The 19922-nt window shown below is 47.5% G+C and overlaps 1 protein-coding gene across 3 annotated transcripts in view; it reads right to left on the reverse strand.

The window, feature by feature from the left end:
* Nucleotides 1-19922, reverse strand: part of VSTM4 (V-set and transmembrane domain containing 4) — an 89418-nt gene that overhangs the window by 64362 nt on the left and 5134 nt on the right. For 2 of the 3 annotated variants that reach the window (XM_074374369.1, XM_074374370.1), the window contains exon 2: nt 15936-16334. In XM_074374369.1, coding sequence (XP_074230470.1) covers nt 15936-16334 — 399 coding nt within the window. Of the gene's footprint in view, nt 1-15935; nt 16335-18024; nt 18067-19922 lie in introns of all 3 variants that reach the window. The other variant, XM_074374368.1, reaches the window with a different exon arrangement.

Here is a 19922-nt window from a genome sequence, read left to right on the forward strand (position 1 = left end):
ACTCACATGCCAGACTTGCAGGTAACAAGAGAGAAACCAGAGAGGGGAATTAAGTTGCTGGGACTCAGTTCAACAGAAATCCCACTTGTCCCATATACCTGCAAAATAAAGAGCTCCCCAATGGGAATTCCAAGAACCGAAACATTATTTACTTTACCATTTTAATGGACATCTTTCTAAAATGTAGTGTACTTGCCTGGGAACCACTAGATAGAGAAGCCTGAGGTCATCTGATGACTCCGAGTCAGTGCCAGACACCCAGCAACAGGCATCTGATTTTGAGATTATTTTGTCTGCTTTCAGTCAGTGGTTGATCACTGAATTCACTTTCAGTGGCTGCTTTCAACAGCCAGGGAAATAGAATTGAGTTACACTGTGTTATGGCTTGGACATGACAAGAACCCGTTTAAAATATGGGCAGTAGAACTGAACAGACATTTTTCCAAAAGAGGAAATGCAGATGGCCAACAGGCACGTGAAAAGTTGCTCAACACCACTCATACCAGGGAAATGCGAATCAAAATCACAATGAGACGTCATCTCACACCTGTCAGAATGGCCGTCATCAAAAGAACACAAATAACAAACGCGGGTAAGGATGTGGAGAGAAGGGAACCCTCGTACGCTGTTGGTGGGAGTATAAATTGGTACAGCCACTATGAAAAACAATAAGGAAGTTTCTCAAAAAACTGAAAAACAGAAGTATGTTGAATTTCTTAAAAGAGTTGAGTGTCCCTGACGACGGGGCTCACTCACTGCTCTTCTCTGCACTCTATCTCCATAGTCCTTCAGAGAACAATTAGGGTAGCTGAAATACACATGCACATACACAATTGTGTAATTATGTAATATAAATGTATTTATGAAATAGAAGTATGCAATTAGGAAAGCTGAAGTACAGATTTTTTTTTTCCAGCTTTTCTAATTGTTCTCAGAAGGAGGGCTTTGTTCTGCTCTGAGCTAGTCTGCCATCAGTGGAAAAGAACACATCTTCCATAAGAAGACGGAAATTCCTTAAAACCAGAAGCTGGATGGTCTACCTCGATGTCACCATCTTTTGGCACGCTGCCTGACAGCTGGTAGGTGCCTGGGAAAATAATGAACAATCTATTTCTTTCTGATGGCCCCACAAAGGAAGCAATGTTAGGGCTTTCATGTGATATTAGCATGTCAGACAATTTGTCCATCATTCTTCCTGCTTAATTTGCCCCACCCACAGCCCCTGTAATCCACTTACTGCCAGAGCAACTAACCAGAGGCCCCCTTCAAGAACTTAAACTAAGAAACAGAGTACATGCATATGGTTGTTGTAAGCCCTGGAGGTGAAAAACCCTGTGGACTTTGGGGTGGGTGGCCGTGTTTGGAAAAGCAAGGAGAGGGCAGAACCTGCAGGAGGAAGAGGGAGGTGAGAGGACTTAATCTTGATGGCACTCTGGGTACCAAGAGGGCTGATGGGTTATTTGCTAACCTGGTGCTCCATCCATGAGCTCTGTATCCTTAAACCATCCCCACCTCCCTTCTGAATTAGCTTGAATGGATTTTCATCTTCAGCTAACAGAGCCTAGGCTAGGATAACCGCAGAGTTCTACTGAAGACAATACTGAAATGAGAGAGAAGTATATCTCCAAGGACCTCAGTTTCCAGGAAATCAGGGATGCCCATCATGGTCCAGATCCTCCCGCCTCCAAGTGTGGTCCGTGGGCCAGCAGCATCAACGTCACCTAGGGTCTTGTCAGAAGTGCAGGGTGGAGAGGCCCCAACCCGGATCTACTGGATCTGAATCTGCTTTTCACCCAGATTCCCTGGGTGAACGATATGCACTTTAAAATTTGAGAAGCACTGATGCGCCCTGGGTTGAAATACTAAGTTGCTGTTTGCTGGTCCTGTGACCTTGGGCAAGTCACTTAACTTCCCAGTGCCTGTGTTTCCCCATCTGTTATGCAGGGATGATAATAAGTCCCTATGCTCAGGGGTAGTGTGAGGACCAGATGGGTTTAGATGTGTGAAGCACTCAGAACAGTGCCCGAGACCTAGTGAGCCATTTTTATCCACAGGGACATTAGTTCTGTAAGACAGGGATGTGGTCTGTTTCACTCATTGCTCTAATTCCAGCATGGTCCTTTGCTGTCAGCCCTTTGCCTCAGAGTATGAACCTTCAGTTGTCCAAAATGGTCCATAAGCAAGAGTTCCCGGCCCTTGTAGCTAAATGTCTGGAACGCAGACGGGCCGCTACCATTCTAGCAAAGGCAAGTGCCTTTGGACCACTTTGGGCTCATCTTTCATTTTTCCCTTTCAGAAATTGTGGGCCCTTGATTTAGTCCAATTACAATTCCCTTTGCCTTATCTGGGATAGAAGGTAACAAAGTCTCCCAGGTGGGCTTATGGAGATGTGTGTCGGGAGAGCCAACAATCTGGGATTCGAAGCTAAGGGGGCTCTAAGTAAATCACTCGTGGATGTTTCTCATCTCTCTCCAGAAGAGCTATTTTATGGGAAAAGGCAGCAACTTTGCTCAGCATATGATGATCAGCAATACCGGTCCTAATCTTATCTGTTCCCACAAGAAAGAAGAATTTTCACATGAACTCTGCCAGAGCTTGAGAAATTTTCCCAAGGTTCCGCGTAGCTCTCTTGTTTCAGCTGCTAATCCCATGCTTTCTCAAAGCGAACACGATACGCTGTCAAGCCACACGTCGGAGTTCACAGACTGTAAGGAAACACGCTGTGGGATACGGCCAGGGCTTTGCAGTGGACAAGCAGCGGGTCCCTCGACTGTATTGACACACTTCCCTCTGTGGCACAGTGGCCCACGGCGAACCCAGATTTACCACGATCAACCTGGAGATGCTGAGTGGAAAAGGCCACCGCTGGGGAGACAGGATAAAAGAGGACGGAACGCTTCCTTCAAGGAAACATTTTGCTTGACCAAAGAAAGGGTGGCAAATTTTCTAATCACCTATTATTAGTGTTGGTCAAAGATTTTCTAAGATAAAATGCAAACTTTTTGATTGAAGAGCATTTGGAATGGTTTCCGATGAGTTTAGCCATCAGAAGGCTGTGGCCTTTTATCTACCACTTTCAACTGTGTTTGCCTCACCTTGTGATCCAGCTGGACTCCCAGACACCTGGGAAGAAGGCGACAAGCCATACCCAAAGTCCTGGCTCTTCCTGAGAGCAGTGAAGACTTCCAGGAGGACTAAAGGTCCCCACCTTCTGACAGCGACCTATGACTGGGGCAGTTCTCAGCCGATTCCCTCAAAGATTAGGGAGTCACGTGCATTCAGCCAGCCTTCGAACCAATGGGCTGTCTTGTAGGGTCATGATGGCGGGTGGTGTCCCCACTCCTGTGTGCTTGGGTTTCCAAGGTGCGGAGGAGGATTGGGACTTCTGTCCCTCCCCAGCAGGGGGCATGACTGAAATAACACAGCTTGACTCTCCCCCGACTCCCATCTCCACTCACCCCTCTTACTACCCTTGTGGCAGGACGAGGAGCCCCTGATCCAGGCGAGCTTCTGACACACTGCCCTCTGAGTGAGAGCAACGTGGCCCACGCCCTGCTCAAGGTGGCCTCCGTCTTGCCACGTGCTCTGAGCCCAGACTCTTAGCCAAGAGCTGATGTGGGGCTGGGCAGCATGCACCCCTTGGGGATGTTCATCACCCCCGCTCCCCAGAGATCCTTGCCTCTTCCATCCTTCCAGCATCCAGGGCTCCTGTGAGGGAGGGCGGTACAAGGGCCACCTCTCCCCACAGGGCACAGGGCCTGGGAGGAAGGTGGTGCAACTGATCAGGGAAACAGAAGGAAGCCCAGTCGGGCCACAGCACCAAACCACTGTTCGCAGTCCAGCTTTATCAGAAACAAGGTGGGCATTTTGATTGCTGCCTCCTGTGCCTATTTACCAATCGGTCTGGGCTAACAGTGTAAAAGAGAAACAAAGAGCACTCAAGAGCTAAGTCATCAACTGACCTACTGACTGCTCTGTAATTTCCTGGGGGCCCGGTGCCCGGTGGGCAGAGTCTAGCTGACCTTCTGGTGAGGAGGTGACGGCCCGGATGACTGAGTGGCAGGCCGTCCCCGGGCTCCTCCCCAAGAGAGCAGAATCAGATGAAATCGAAGAAGGGGCAAGTTGTGAGACCCAATACGTCTCGGCCCTTCCGGGAAGAACCAGTTGAAACTGGCCACAGGATCAAACAGTCTGGAAGAACGCAGCCCAGAGGCGCGGAGACAAACCAATCCTATCAGCCTCGTGTCTGGAGGAAGCAGGTTGGAGAAGAAAGAATCAGTCAAGTCCTTTTTGCTGGGATCTGCAGGGAAACCACCACTCAAGTGTGGAAATGGAGACGCTTGGTTTCTGACTTGGACAGAGCGTCCCGCCGACCCCCCTGGGAAGGGTGTGTTTCACAGGCTGTGTTCCCTGAGTTCACGCCAAGACCCCGTGACGATGCCCTCCCTCCAGGCTGAGGGGCCTTCGCTCCCTTCCTGGCCTCCTGTTCACAGATGATACAGATGCCTTTATCTGATCCTGCATGGAGGGACTGACCCCTGTCATCCATGGAACAGATGACTCAGGACTGTGAGAGGCCCTGGGAAGGCTCCCTTGCTCCCAATAGTCTTTCCCACCTGCTCACCTGTCGTTTAACAAAGAACCTTATAATTAGAGCAGCTTAAATTGCAACCATAGGTGACATCCAAAGTAAGGTGCACATTTCTGACACAAGACACCTTCCAGGATGCAGGGGTGGATGGAGAGAAGTGTGGAGAGGGCCCTGGAACAGACAGAGATATAAGGAGGCCACAGAATGTGGGAAAGACTGGCTCTGAGTTTGGGAGACACGCCTTCACCTTCCTATTTCTACTGCTGGTCAGGCTGGGCTAAAGCATTCTCCCAGATTCTACAGTTCTTGATCTTGGAGCGCATTGCCTTTACCAAGAGCCCAAAGACCAAGATTTCTAAAACTTTTGTGTGTGGGGCCAACTTACAAGGTGGAAGGTTCAGAAGAGAGCCCAGGGCAGAGGGCCCTGTCCCACCAGCACCTTCCTTCCCATGGAAGACCCACCGCAGCAGCAGTGGGAACGCACCAGCTCACCAGGCCTCCGAGGTGGACTTGGCTGTAGTGACCTAACCTTGGAGCTGCAGGCTTTGCGTCTGCCATGATTTACCTTCTGGCCTCACATATTCTTAGTTTCTTATAAGGGTGGAGGCAGGAAGCCCAGAGACCTGAAGCAGAAGATGATTCTTAAGATCTTTTTCTGTTTTCTTGTTTTTTGTTGTAAATGCTTTTTTGCCCCTTATTTTTTATTGAAGTGTAATTGATTTACAATGTTAGTTTCAGGTATACAGCCAAGCGATTCAGTTATCCGTATATATACATATCTATATATTTTTCAGTTTCTTTTCCATTACGGCTCATTACAAGAAATTGAACATAGTCCCCTGTGCTATACAGTAGGTCATTGTTGTTTACCTATCTTGTATATAGTAGTGTGTACCTGTTAATCCCAAACTCCTAATCTATCCTTCCCCCTCTCCTTCCCCCCTGGTAACCACAGTTTGTTTTCTATGTCTGAGTCTATTTCTGGTTTGTAAATAAAATCTGTATCTCTTTCCTTTTTTTTTTTTTTTTTTTTTTTAAGATTTCACATATAAGCACCGTCATCTGATATTTGTCTTCTCTGTCTGACTTCAGATTCTTAAGTTCTTTTGAGCTGAAAGAAGAGGGGCAGAAGTTTAAGGCCCTGGTCCTTGGCACATAGACCTCACTAATTTGCACCCAGGAGGTGTACAAATCTGGAGAGCGGACACACCCTGCTTCAGTCTCCTCAGGTAGCATCCTGGACAGATCAATGGGAGAGGAAAATCCAGAGGGACCAGAAGAGGTTGGTGACGTGAAGTATGCATAAGCAAAGCCCCTTAAATAAAATAAAGATGAGTCGACACCTTTGCTCCAAATTCAAAAATTACTATACTCAGTTCACTGGCCCTTTCTTATTCAGTGACGATGAGATGGTTTTTCAAGGGAAAAACTAAATGTAGCTGTGTCCCCACTATTTATAACCAGATCAGCATCCTCAGGGAAGGCAAGTGGAACCCCAGAGACACAGAGACCTCTGTTCCTGCTCTCAGGAGTCTGCCTCTCCCTTCCTTTCCCCACTGCCCCTCCAAGACTCGGGCCAAAGGCAGTCTCCCTCAGGGCGCAGGCAAAGCCATATATGTGAGCAGGACCTCTGAGTGACCTGTGCTGATGGAGCAGCTGATGGGAAACAGAAAAGCTCCAGCTTTGTCTATGTCAAGCTCTTTCCTTTGCATTCACTCTGAGACAAATTCTAGAAAACATAGCCAAAGAGCAAACGAAAAACTATATTAAATGTGGACTTCCTGTCATGACAAGGCTGTTGGACAAGAACGTTGCATTCTGAGATGGAATCAGCTGCAGAATTCAAAGGCCATGTGTGTGTCCCCAAATAGCAGTTAGGAAATATTAAAACTTAGGGCTTGGTAACCGGTCTTCTCCAGATACAACCCTGGGTTAGGTCTAGATATTATTCTCCTGCAACCACCTTCCTCTCCTGGTTGCCATTAATTAAAATGGCGCTGGGTTTGGGTCACACATTCAGTCTTTCAGCCAAAAAAGTCGTTATGAAGTCTTTCCGTGTCCCATGCACTCGATCAGGTATGTGGGTGCATTTAAGAAGAATCTGGCTGGGTCCCGGAGTCAAGGTCTCTGGCCAGGTCCACCATGCCAGCCTCAGCCCTTACCAACCCCAGACAGGCAACCACCTCCATTGAGCTATCTGCAAACCCCTCTTCCCCCTTGTCTATACCTTTGCTCTGGCTGTTTCATCTGGCAACATGGCATGGCCCATAGTTGTCATGGCCCTCCTCATCCTGCAGCCCCAGCAGAATGCCACATCCTCCAGGTGACCTTCTCATGGTCCCCCAAGGATGCACCTTACTCCCATGCCAGTGTTGCCCTGTTGTCTGCCCCTTTCATATTCTCTTGCTATGAGCTATGCAGATATTGTCTATGAAACTGATACCCGTATCGACAACATGTCTCCTCCTCCAGATTGTGAGGCTGGGGACCGGGGAGGGCGGGGATTAAAGCTCTCCAGCCCTATTTCTCTTTGGGCAAAGCACAGGGTTCACCGGCTCATAAACTGGGGCTTCATACATCTTGCTGAATTTAAGTTCCAGTCTCCTAAATTCTTCCAAAACCGTGGCAGTCGGAATGAGGGCAGGTACAATGAAGAATTGTTTCAAGTGGTGTGTAAATTACACTCCAGTTGTCGATTTGTTCCCTCGGCGTATCTAGACCTGTTGACACTTTAAACATCATGATGTGAGCTTGTTTAATTAAGCAGTAGCACTAAATGTTTAGTTAATCTCATTCCTAATTATCTGCTCCATGTCTCTGGAGAAAAAGGAATTATTTAATTTCTTCCACTGAAACTTGAAATGTCGGTTCCCTGTGGTAGTACATCCAGATCCAATGATTAAACTCCCTCTAACCTTTTGGGGTTAAAGAGAGAAGAAACTATACTACAATTTCATCTTTGCCCCCAAATACTTTAAGTGTAAACAGAGTTTTCCATTTGCTTTGTCCAATCCTCACACTGAAAGCTCACTTGCAATCTTAAGTCAGATAACAATTTGGCTTATTAAAATATGTTATTTGGGGTTAGATTGAAGTACTGATTAAATTGCAGGAGACAGCCTTTGCAAATTGCTTCTGTTATTACAATTTTCACTGTTAATGAAGACATCTCCATATGAAAGGATGGAGATTCATATCCCCACCTCCCCACCCCCAGCTCAGACTGTCAGACTGCTTCTGAGTCTGTGGGTGGCAGATCAGCACTGAAAAGCCATTGAGAATAATTTTTTATGAGGTCTAGGGAGTTGGAATCAAGCTGTTGAAACCCAAGAGCAGAAGCCTAAATGAATGACAACTCCGTTCTTGAGAACCGCGGGGGCTCACACTCCCTGGTGCGAAGGGCCCACGTGGTGCCCTCAAGCAGAGCCCAGAAACCGGCCCGAGTCAAAGCTCAACAACAGAGAGGGGCACGTGGCACCCAGGACCACACGGGAGCCTACCCTTGGCTGGGAGGGAGCCTCAGGGACCCCCAGGCTTCATCTTGGAAACTCTCCTGAAAGCAATCCAGGCTTAAGAGCTAGTCCAGCCTCCCCTACCCGCCCAGGGCCATGCTCATGCTTAGAACTCTCCAGGGTCTGCATGTCCTGGGAGGGATCCGCCTAGATCGGTACCTGAGGAGGACAAGTGTGGGGGGCACGGGGACACCAAGCAGGATGGAAAAGTCACAAGGGCAGAGAGACTCCCAAAGCTTGGGGAGCAGAGGCAGCAGAGGGAGGTCAAGGGATTACCAACAAACACAGGCACAAAACACAACCAGCAAGTGCCTGGACGACTGTTGGGGTCCCTTTGTCAGCTGTGGGCACCATCCTGCACGTACTGGTTAGACCCCTGGATATCATCCCAAAGCTCTCTCCTTTGCCCACATCCAGTTTTTTGTTGTTGGTGTTTTGTTTTTTTTTTTACTGAGATACAGTTGATTCACAATATTGTGTTAGTCTCAGGTGTACAGGATGGTCATTCGTTTTTTTTTTTTTCCTGCAGATTATATTCCATTATAGGTTATTATAAGAAATGAGTAAAATAAATTAATAAAAATTGAAAAAGAAATGGGTGTAACTCCCTGTGCTGTACAGTAAATCCTTGTTGCCTATTCATTTTACGTATAGTAGTTTGTATTTGCTAATTGACTCCTGATCTGTCCCTCCCTCCTTCCCTTCCCACTTTGGTGACCACTAGTTTGTTTCCTAAGCCTGTGAATTTGTTTCCGTTTTGTATATAGATTCATTCGTATTATTTTTCAGATTCCACATATAAATGCTTTTATACAGTACTTGTCTTTCTCTGTCTGACTTATTTCACTAAGTATAATATTCTCTAGGTCCATCCATGTTGCTGCAAATGGCAATATTGCATTCTTTTTTCTTTCTAAGACTTTTCATTTGACCTGTAATTGACATACCTACACCGGACACATCATAGTCACCCAGAGTCCGTAGTTAAGTTAGGGTTCACTCGGTGGTGTACATTCTATGAGTTTAGACAAACGAATGACGTGTATCCCCCATTATGGTATCACACAGATTTTTACTGCTATAAAAATCCTCCATGCCCCACCTATTCATCCCTCCCCTCACCCCAAGCCCGGGCCAATCACTGATCTTTCTACTGTCTCCATAGTGCTGTCTGTTCCAGAACGCCATATAGTTGGAATCATACTGGATGCAGCCTTTTCAGATTGCCTTCTTTCGCTTAGGAATATGCAGTTAAGGTTCTTCCACGTCTTTCATGGCTGGAGAGCTCACATCTTTAGAATGAATTTTTAAATAATTACTTAAAGAAATTACAAAAGAGAAAGGTAAATCACTAACAGATATTGCCAGGTCAATGCCAATTGTTTTTCTGATAGGTTTACTGGCGGGGATCATGATGAAGTCAGGGATACCTCAAAGCTGGCTTTTTAGTAAGGCAACTGACAGTCTCTAACAGTAGCCACGTGGGCTAGATGGAAAAGTATGATCCAGATAAAAGCCCAGGGGAGAGGGTATAGCTCAGTGGTAGAGCACACGCTTAGCATGCACGGGGTCCTGGGTTCAATCCCCAGTCCCTCCACTAAAAATAGATAAAAGCACAAATGGTAAACTTAAAAGTCCTAGTACTTTCAAGAAAAAGAGTATAGGTAGATGACTCATTACTTCTAATGACCAGAGCAATCAAGTTAGAAAACGGAATGACATATAAATTTGCAGACATCACTGAGAAGCAATTTAAAAAGACTACATCCAAGATAATAAGATAATTCATGACATTGCCAAATACGAGCCAGCCACTCTTCTATACACCAGCAATAGCCAATTCAAACGAGATGTATGTGCATTTGGAGGTAGGGAGAAGGGATGCAGCCTAATCACAAGTATAAGATGCCTAGAAATAAACATAGTTTAAAAATGTCCTCCCTACTCCCACCGCCATCCCCACCCTCCACTACAGCACTCCAAAAAAAAGAAAAGTTCAAGACTCTTTTGAAGAAATTTTTTTCTGACAACAGGATAGCCATTTGGGAACAAAAAGTAAATTAGCTACTACACACTTTACATAAAAATGGATTCCAAAGAGATAAAGGAATAAAGGAATAAAACTCTCTTTAACCTTTAAAAACCTAAAACTATGGAAAACACTTTTACAATCTTGGAGTAGGAAATACCTTCCCAGATAAGATACAAAACCAGGGTATCCTGCATAGTTTATCAAATATAAATTTTATCCCAATAAAAAGTCCTACTGGAAAAAGGAATAGCAAAAAGGAAAAAGTGGCCAATCTAACCACATTCATATCCTGAAACTATAAAATATCTGTATGACAAAGGAAAACATAAACAAAGTACAAAGATAAGCAATAAATAGGAAGAAAATTCTGTACCATATATAAGAGCTAAAGAACCAATGGTCAGAAAAAATACATGTATGTGTGAAAAAGACAGCAACCAACTGAAAAACAGGCAAAAACTTTAGACAGGCAATTCACAAAGGAAATTTTTAAACAGTCAAAAGACATATGAAGAGATGTTCAACCTCACTAATAACTGAATGCAACGGTTGAAATTAAATTGTATTGTGTACAATAATCAAAATTAAAACAATGAAATATTATTTTTCCCGTCATTGTGATAAATAATAGAAAAGATTAATAATATTCATTGTTAATGAGGCTCCAGGGAAATAAACATTATCATGCAACGATGGTCAGAGGATAAATCTGTAAAGTCTTCTTGGAGAGCACTTTGGCATTGTCTGTTAAAAATTTAAATATGCATAGCCTTAGGCCCAGCAATTCTCTTTCCAGGAATCTAACCAAAAGACACACTTGGAAGTACGTACAAGGATGTTCACTGAAACACTGGTTGTGTCAAGGAAAAATCGGAAGTTTCCTAAGTGTGCATCACTAAGGGAATATGGGGTGCAGTTCGGTAACGCCTCGCTATAGGATATCAATTACAAAAAACCACATATAATACCACCCACAATCTCTATAGAGCATCAAGTGTACTGTTGTTGAAATATACGTGTGCAGGTGTGTGTAAAATACATGTGGGTGTTCATGAATGCCAACAGAAAGGGGGACTGGAAAGATCTAAACCAAATCATCAATGATAAGCTCTGGGGATGGCAGTGAAATGGGGGCCGTTAGGGTGTGAGTGGGGGAGAGACAGACTTTCCAACTGCAGTTCTTCCATTTGACTCTAGAATATTTTTTTACGTCAACACTGCGCCCCAGCAGCTTACAAGAACAGTGGACTGAGCACACCATTGTGAATGAAAACTATTGCCAGCCCTATCAGTCAACAGAGAACGCTGTGGCCATCAGGTCATCAGCCGCTACGAACACCCATGACAGGGAGTGGAGGGAACTCAGGATGCAGACAAGCAGGCAGCCGGGCCTCTGCAGCCACCCCCCAAGGGTGCCCCCTGAGGGAACTCAGAATGTAAAGAATAGGGTACTGGCCCTGGACAGCTAGGTGCTTATCAAAGGGATGATTTCAAGAGGCCCAGATCTTTGCACCTTCCCCATACAGGTAAAAGTGCTAAATTCCTTATGTTGAGACATCTGGTTGTCTTTAATTAACAGTAATCTTTTGATGTTCCGACTACCTGGTCTTTGGGCTTCTACCCTGCCACTCTGGAACAGTCCCTCAGAGAGATCTGAGAGGCTGTCATCTTGGGCTTAAATTTTCAGAAACGTCCGCCGAATAAAACATAACCCTCAACTTTCAGGTTATGCATTTTATTTCAATTGACACCATGTTGTGTAAACAGTGCTAGAAACAGAAGCAACAGGATACCCTCGGTGTCCTGGGAGAGCTCTCCATGGGCTGGCGCACACACAAAAGGCCTGATGGAAGAGGAAGGATGGATGAGGGACCTCAGATAACATGTCCACTGGGATACACCAAGGGAGAGAGAGGTGAGGCCTCCCATCTACCAAGCCGTGCCTACCTCAAGGTCATCCACAGCAAGGTCATCACAGACCTTCATCAAGTACCTGTTGGGGGTCACCTGTGTACCAGGTATGGTTCCAGGTACTCCAGTCACCACCACCATCCTCCTCCTCATCCTCCTCAAAAAGAGTATGTTATGTAGACCAGTGCATGGGGAAAAGGCACTTTCAATGCTGGTGGGAACATAAATTCACTAACTATTCTAGAGGTCAGTTCATTTTTTTAAATTGTATCAATCTAAATTGTATTAAAAAATAAAATACATTGTATCAATATTTAAAATGGTATTGGACCCCATAATGTTATTTCCAGGACTTTATTCTAAGGTCAGGGACATTTGTGGCGATTTATTGGCAAGGATTTAGAACAATTTAAATGTTTAATAACAGTTACTGGCCATTATGGAAAACAGTATGGACATTCCTTAAAAAATTGAAAACAGACTTACCCTATGATCTAGCAAATCCTACTCCTGGGCGTATATCTGGAAGGAACTCTAATTCAAAAAGATACATGCACCCCAGTGTTCAGAGCAGCACTATTTACAACAGCCAAGACATGGAAACAACCTAAATGTCCATCGACAGATGACTGGATAAAGAAGTTGTGGTATATTTATACAAGGGAATACTACTCAGCCATAACAAAGAATAAAATACTGCCATTTGCAGCAACATGGATGAACTTGGAGACCATCATTCTAAGTGAAGTAATCCTAACAGAGAAAGACAAATACCATATGATATCACTCATATGTGGAATCTAAAACAGAGACACAAATGAGCTTATTTACAAAACATGAACAGGATCACAGACATAGAGAACAAACTTGTGGTTGCCAGTTGGGGAAGGGGGTGGAAAGGTATAAACTGGGAGGTCAAGATTTGCAGATAATAAATACTATATACAAAATAGACAAGCAACAAGTCTATTTATACTGCATAGCACAGGGAAACTATATTCAATATCTTGTAATAACCTATAAAAAAGAGTACGGAAATGAATATATGCATGTATATGTATGACTGAAACTTTATGCTGTGCACCAGAAACTGATGCCACATTGTAAACTGATCATACTTCAATAAACAAACAAACAAACAAACAGCAACAACAACAAACAGTAACTGGAAAGATAAATTGTGGTCCATCCACATCATGGAATATGACTCCACCATTAAAATTACATTATGGAAGCACATGTAATAACACAGGGAAATGTGCACACTTCTTAGTGACGTGAGAAAAGCCAGTCGCGAGACAGTATTTGAGGCGTGAGCAGAATTAGGCATTCATTTCTCTCTACATACGAATGAGCGGAAGGATTTACAGCGAAATGTTACGCCTGGGTGGAGATACTGCAAGTCATTGTCTTCTTTAATCCCTTTCGTATTTTTCCACATTTTCTCTAATTGAGCTATGTTTGTTTTGCAATAGAAGACAAGCAACATAGAGAAATCTGCAACAGGGAGATGCAAAGAGATCACGCCCCAGCCTTTCTTTTTACATCACAATGAGAACATTGCAAGAAGGGAGAACACTACAGTCCACGGTCAAGGGCAGAGGGCGGGGGGTAGCGTTAGAAATAATTCCCAGGAGGAGTCCCCTTCTCCAGTGGCTAGTTGGAGAAGCCCATAGGAAGAAGAGCAACGTGAGGATGTTAGGAAAGAGGGGCTACGGGGTAAGGCGGGAAAAGGCACTCGCTCCAAAACCACCCTGGGGGTCTCTATTCAACACTCCAACCCCAGTGAATTGGCCCACAGAACTTTTCATCATGCTGTTTGTTCTGGTTCTTGTTTTTCACACAGCAATGATTAACATGAGGTGGAGATTCAACAAAACACGGCTCCTGGAGAGAAACAAGGCAAATGGCTGGGACGGTTGCCCCCGGAGGCTGGAGCCCAGGCCTGTCCCCAGCCTGGCCCAGGGAGGACAGCAAGAGAGCCAGGCCTCCACATGCGCCACCCCCCAGCCCATGCAGGACACGATCCAACCTGCACAAGTCCCTTACGTGCGGTTTCCTTTCCACCTCCTACGCATAGTCCCCTGAAGCCTAGGTGGAACATTCTAGAAGGGATGGTCATTAATTCCTAAGGTTTTTTTAGTCTTCCCCTCAGAGAACCAAGGCCCTGGCCAGAGGCTGAGGAAGGGTGAGGAAGCAGGAGACCCGGAGGCAAAGCCCACACAGCCAGGGAAGCTCTGCTGCGCCCAGAGGTTAGGACGCTTCCAGGTGAGAGATCAGAGGGGTGTTGGGGGGAGGCAGCCCCAGGCAGACAGACACAGAGACAGAGAGAAAACAGACAGCGGAGGGGAGAGGAGGAAGGGAAGAGAGACAGGGAGGAAGAGGAAAAAGACACAGGGATTTTGAGAAGAGAGAGGGAAGGGGAGGGAGTGGGGGAGACTGGAGGAGGGTGGCGGAGAGAGGAGAGGAGAAGGGAGGTGGAGGCAGAAGAAGTGGGGGAAAGAGATGATTTCCAGGGAAGTCTTACCAACGACCTCAGGTTTTTGCAGCATATACCCAAATTAATGTTCTAGAAGGAACCCAGCTTCAGTCACTGAGAGCAGATGCACAGGAAATAATGGACTGGATGACAGTGCTCACTTGAATGCAGGGGACCTTTTTGTCTATTCTGATTGGCAGAGAATAGGTACTGCCTGGAGATACAGCTCTAGAATATCCCAGGACATAAAAATTAAAAGGCCAAATATAAATCTTACGTTTCAGAGCCAAGTGACATTCAGAGTGGATTCCCTCCTCAGCCTTTGGTCAACCTATGTCTTTTTCTACTTTCTGTGCCAAAAGACATATTTATATTAACAGTCATTTGTTTCTTCAAATTAATTTGCTTAAGGAGAGAAAGTGCATGGCATTTCAGATAATACATCACTTTGTGCTTAAGAACATTAAAATAGGCAAACTCCAGAGACAAATGAAGTCAGACCATCCACGTAAATTATTTACTTTATCATATAGGAGATTACAAATGCTCTTTCACAACTGAGTTTTATCCCTTCCAAAAAGCTTAGCCAAAAAGCCTTTAATGTTATATGACATGTATATAATAAAATCAGATTCTTTTTCATACTTGGGATCATCGGCTTTGCTTTGTGATTCTCCTGATCTTCCATCAAACCAAATTCAAGTTCAAAGCAATCAAAAATGGAATTTTAGTACACAGTAGTACGTCTTATTAAAATTGTGAAAGGTATCTTCTTGAATAGAACATCAGAATAGAATGATAACCCCCAAACATGGTACTTAGTAGCTAAGATGTGCTGGAACGCGGCCCACGCCTCCTATCTGTCTCCAGGAAGGGAGGGCTACCTCTGGTCCTCTGCCCACTTTTGGATGAATTTCTCAGTGAGCTGCTGCCTGAGGCTTGGATCAATTCCTCTGGGTGATGGATCAGAGCCACCAGCCTGCCCTGCTCTGAGGCCTGGCCACTCACATCAGGATCTCCCAACGCGTGTCTCCTCCTCTGGGCGCCTGCATCCCCCCGCCACCACCACCAGGCAAAGCCACCAAGGCTGTGCAGACCTGAGCTGGAGACCAAGCACACAGCCGGTCCAATCTTTCAGCTGCGAAAGAGGTTTTGCCCAGGGGAGGGCTGGGTGGCGTGGGGCCAGAAACTTGCTCCTTTCTGTCCTGGCTTCCACGTCGACAGTACACACCAGAGTCCACGTAAAGATCTATCCTCATTCCCATGGCTTGACTCATACAGCCTTAGCCCTTGGAGGCCAAAAAGATGCACTTAGCAGAGGCATCCTGGGGGCCGCTGCCTGGTCAGCTGGAGGGAGGCCCACTGATCTGTCCCCTGCCACCTCCGCCCAGAGAGCGGACGCACTCTTACCTCTCATTTCTGTCGCTGAGGAACCATTGGACCAGGCCGTCCACTTATTCCTGTGCTTGCTGATTTCCTGGACTTTGCAGACGTAGTGTCCTCGATCTGCCGGCCGGAGGCTCAGGACGGACAGTGAGTAGAGCGCCCCGCGCCTCTCCTCCTGGAGGCGCAGCCTCTGCCGGTAGGAGCTGCGGCTGTAATTCCCGTAGTACTGCACCGCCCGGAGCTTGGTCATCTTAACCATCAGGGCCTCCTGGGAGTCTGGGCGCGTGAAGAACCAGCGCACAGCCAGCAAGCTGTCCTTCCGCCTCTTCTGGGAGACGTGGCAGAGAAGAGTGGCATTTTCCCCCTCCAGGTAGTCAACGACAGGCCCCGGGGACACGGTGACATTGAGGGCCCCACAGATCTCTGCAGAGGAAAAAGAAGGAAGAAAAAAAATGAAGAAGGCCACTGCCTTTCCCCAGGTGGACCACAGGGCACCTTCTTTCCAGGAGCCAGGGTGATCTGCACCACCAGAGAGGCCGCCCCGCCCCCTCCATGCTCACTCTGCTTCTCGAAGGAGCCTCCTCGGGGGTGGGGTGACCCTCTATGGGCCCCTGTGTCCTCATCCTATGACATGATCCTATTCATGTGAGATGCCACTGACCATCTAGCCCAGACACACTTTTAAAAAAATTTTTAATTAGGTACTGACATCAAAAATTCAGGAGATTTCACATAAAGATTTGGATTTGGGGAATCTCTTAAAAATTTCCAGTTCACATTCAATCCCCTCCCGACCCCAACCTGCCTCCCCAAGGCCTGCTCAGGTCAGTTTCATCACCTCCTGAGTGGGCAATGTTGTGGCTCCAAGAGCTGCCTTCTAAGCCGCTTCCCCTGCCTCAGCTCTTTCAACTGTAACCAGGACAGGTTCTCAGTACCGGTCAGGTGGGTGTTAAACTAGTACCGGGGAGCTGTAATGACTGGGCTGCCTCAATTTCTCCCTTTAAGTCTCTCTGGAACCTGATCTACAGCCTAAGAGTTGAAGTGCAGGAATAAAGAATGAATGAGCCCAGAAGCGGGGAGGGGTACAAGACTCTCTCAGCAACTCAAAAGATGCTCCAGGATTCCAGACCCAGGCTGCTACTTCCTATACTTTGGTTCCTTAGTTCCGGCTGCCCCTCCCTGGCCACCATGTTCCCTGAGCTGATTTTTGAAAGCGCCACCCCCATGGCCACCCAAGAGCGGGCAAGCCCAGCCACGCTCACAGAGGCCCTCTCCCAAGAGAGGTACTGCACGGTGTTTGCAGGGATGGTGCAGAGCAGCCATGCAACCCCGGATCTCACAGGTGAGCCTCCCCTGGCAGGAGGAGCCCAGAAAGGACAGCATGCCCAGAGCCGCATTCTGTCCAAGCAGGGCTGTCTTCTCACCAGGGCCCACATCCATCATCACCCCTGCACTGCCCAGTGCACAACTCCAGGAGGCACCATTCCCTGCCATCCCCACTGCACGAGCAGGTGCCCCCAAGGTCACCCCAAACTACAAATGGTCCCCAAACACCAGCTTCTGGTCACATGAAGGACTTGGGCCCCCATCTCAGAGTCGCCCAAAGCTTTGAGCCCTGGTCAGTGCTGCAGGTGAGCAAGGAGAAAGGATGAAAAGAGGAAAAGTTGGGACCCTCCACTGTGAAGAGGCTGCAAGTCAACAAGGCGAGACCCTGTGTGCACTGTGGAGGGAGTGCGGAGAGGGGGTGTCTCACAAACCACATCCTTCATCGTGAAAATCCGGAGAGTAAGTTCACCCTCACGTATGGTCTCCACTGTTGACTTAACAAACGAAACGTCTTGAGGGATATGACTTGAGGGTCAATTTCCTGTCATTTTCTTTCTCACCTCTTAGAAGCCAGGCCACCAGGACAGTCCAAGATATTCCAAGATCCTTAACATAATCACACCCACAAAGTGCCCTTTGCCGTATAAGGGGCCATTCACAGCTCGAGGGATCACGATGCAGACATCTTTAGGGGTCATTATTCGTCTTACTACATTGTGATAGTCTTTTGATAATGTAAAAAAAAATAGATGGAAGTCAAGTCAGAAGAAAGAAGACCGATGCTTACCTGGACTCAGCTCCCTGTGGACAAAAATGAGGTCTTCTAGGTCTGCAGTAACAAAGGACAAAGCCACCCAGAAAGCCACTCAGGGAAGGTGGGTCGACAGGTAACCAGGGAAGTCACCTGCTCCCCAGTAACAGTCTCACTGTGCACACAAGTCATGCACACAGGCCCAAAGAGGAGGAACTGTCCCCACCATCCCCCCTGCACCTCTCCCGCCCAGCCAGCATCAGGCCCATACATCCTATTAAATTGGTCCAAAAGCATTTTCCCCAAACTCAAGGGCCCCGTCTGAAATCTACATGCGCCCCACGGCAGAGCCGGGGACACCAGGCTGACCCCCTCCAACAGCCGCCCGGGAGGCTCAGCAGGCGGAGAGCAGCAGAGAGGAGGCAGCTGGCTTCCAGGACCTTAGTCCAGCTCCGGCCCGCCCCCGAGGGCTCCCCACTGGAGGCAAGGAGAGCTGGGGAAGGCAGGAAATTGAAACAATCTGGACAGGCTGAGAGCACAGCCTGGACCCCACACCCTCCCCGTCTCCTCCTATTAACGCTGCATGAAGGAGGGATTATTTATAGTGACTGAAACCAGGAGAACCTGCCAAGTGCTCCGGTCCCCGTGGGAGGCCAGATTCCATCCTGGAGGCAAACTCGTAACTCCTCCACTTCTGCATCACAGGCCGAGTCAGCAGCTCCCACGAAAAGGGATGGACTGAACCATCTTCCCTAGATGCCTAAACCCTTCCTTAAACCCTCACTCTGGCTTTACCAGCACGCCTCTCGGCCTCCAGTCTGCCCCACGTTCTCTTACCAGTAACCCAAGCACGTTTCCCCCGCTGAAGTACAAAGACCCTTATAATGGGCTGAACAGTACGCCCTGCAAATGCATATATTGAAGCCTTAATCCCCAGTACCTCAGAATGGGACTGGATTGGAGCAAGGGCCTTTAAAGAGATGACGAAGTTAAAATGAGGTCCTTAGGGTGGACCCTAATCCAACATGATTGCTGTCCTCATAAGAAGAGGCACTTAGGACACTGACACAGGCAGAGAAAAGACCACGTGAAGACCCAAGGAGAAGACAGCCATCTGCGAGCCAAGGAGAGAAGCCTCAGAAGACACCAACTCTGCCACTACGTCGATCTCAGACTCCTGGCCTCCAGGACCAAGAAAAACAAAATTCTGCCGTCGAAGACCCCTTGTCTGTGTCACTTTGTCACGGCAGCCTGAGCAGACCAATACAACCGTGCTCACAGGAAGGCTCATTTCAGCCCCGATCCGGCCACCAGCCTTGAAATTTACACCTGCTTTCACATGAGGGTATACGGGGTGGGATGGAAATGGCGATTTGCAAGGGCTTCCCCTCGGGGGCTTTAAGCTTTGCTAGAGGACACAGGCTCTCAGGGGCTGTGGGTCCCTGTGCCCACAATGAGCATTCTCAGAAAGCCAGTGCCCCAGGCAATGCCCTCCCCTGGATCCTGGCAATGACCACCTTAAACCCTGGGAGCACAGCTCAGCTCATGGGCACACAGTTTTGAGAGGCGAGGAGAAAATGCAGGTGGAGGCCCCGTGCTGGCCAGCAGGAGCTGGGCTGGATGTTCAGATGCTAGGAGAGAGCATACCATGGCTCCTGACCCACCACAGTCATCGGGCCCCGCACGGCTCAACAGAGAAAACACAGTGGGCTTGAGAGGTGGGAAGTGGAGGCAGGCTGACTAGAGTTCAGGGGCCGGGGGGGTGTCCAGGCTCCTCCCTCCCTCCTGGGTCTCCTGAACAAAGGAGCATCCACACTCTGCAGGGCAGAGGAGCAGGGCAAGCAAGCATGGGCCACGCCAGCCACAAGACGGGGGAGGCTGCGGGTTACTAGACCCTCCGATGTCAGGTAAGGTGAGGGAGTCGCCCCAGGCAT

This window comes from Camelus bactrianus, chromosome 11 (assembly GCF_048773025.1).
Source record: "Camelus bactrianus isolate YW-2024 breed Bactrian camel chromosome 11, ASM4877302v1, whole genome shotgun sequence".
Taxonomy (NCBI): domain Eukaryota; kingdom Metazoa; phylum Chordata; class Mammalia; order Artiodactyla; family Camelidae; genus Camelus; species Camelus bactrianus.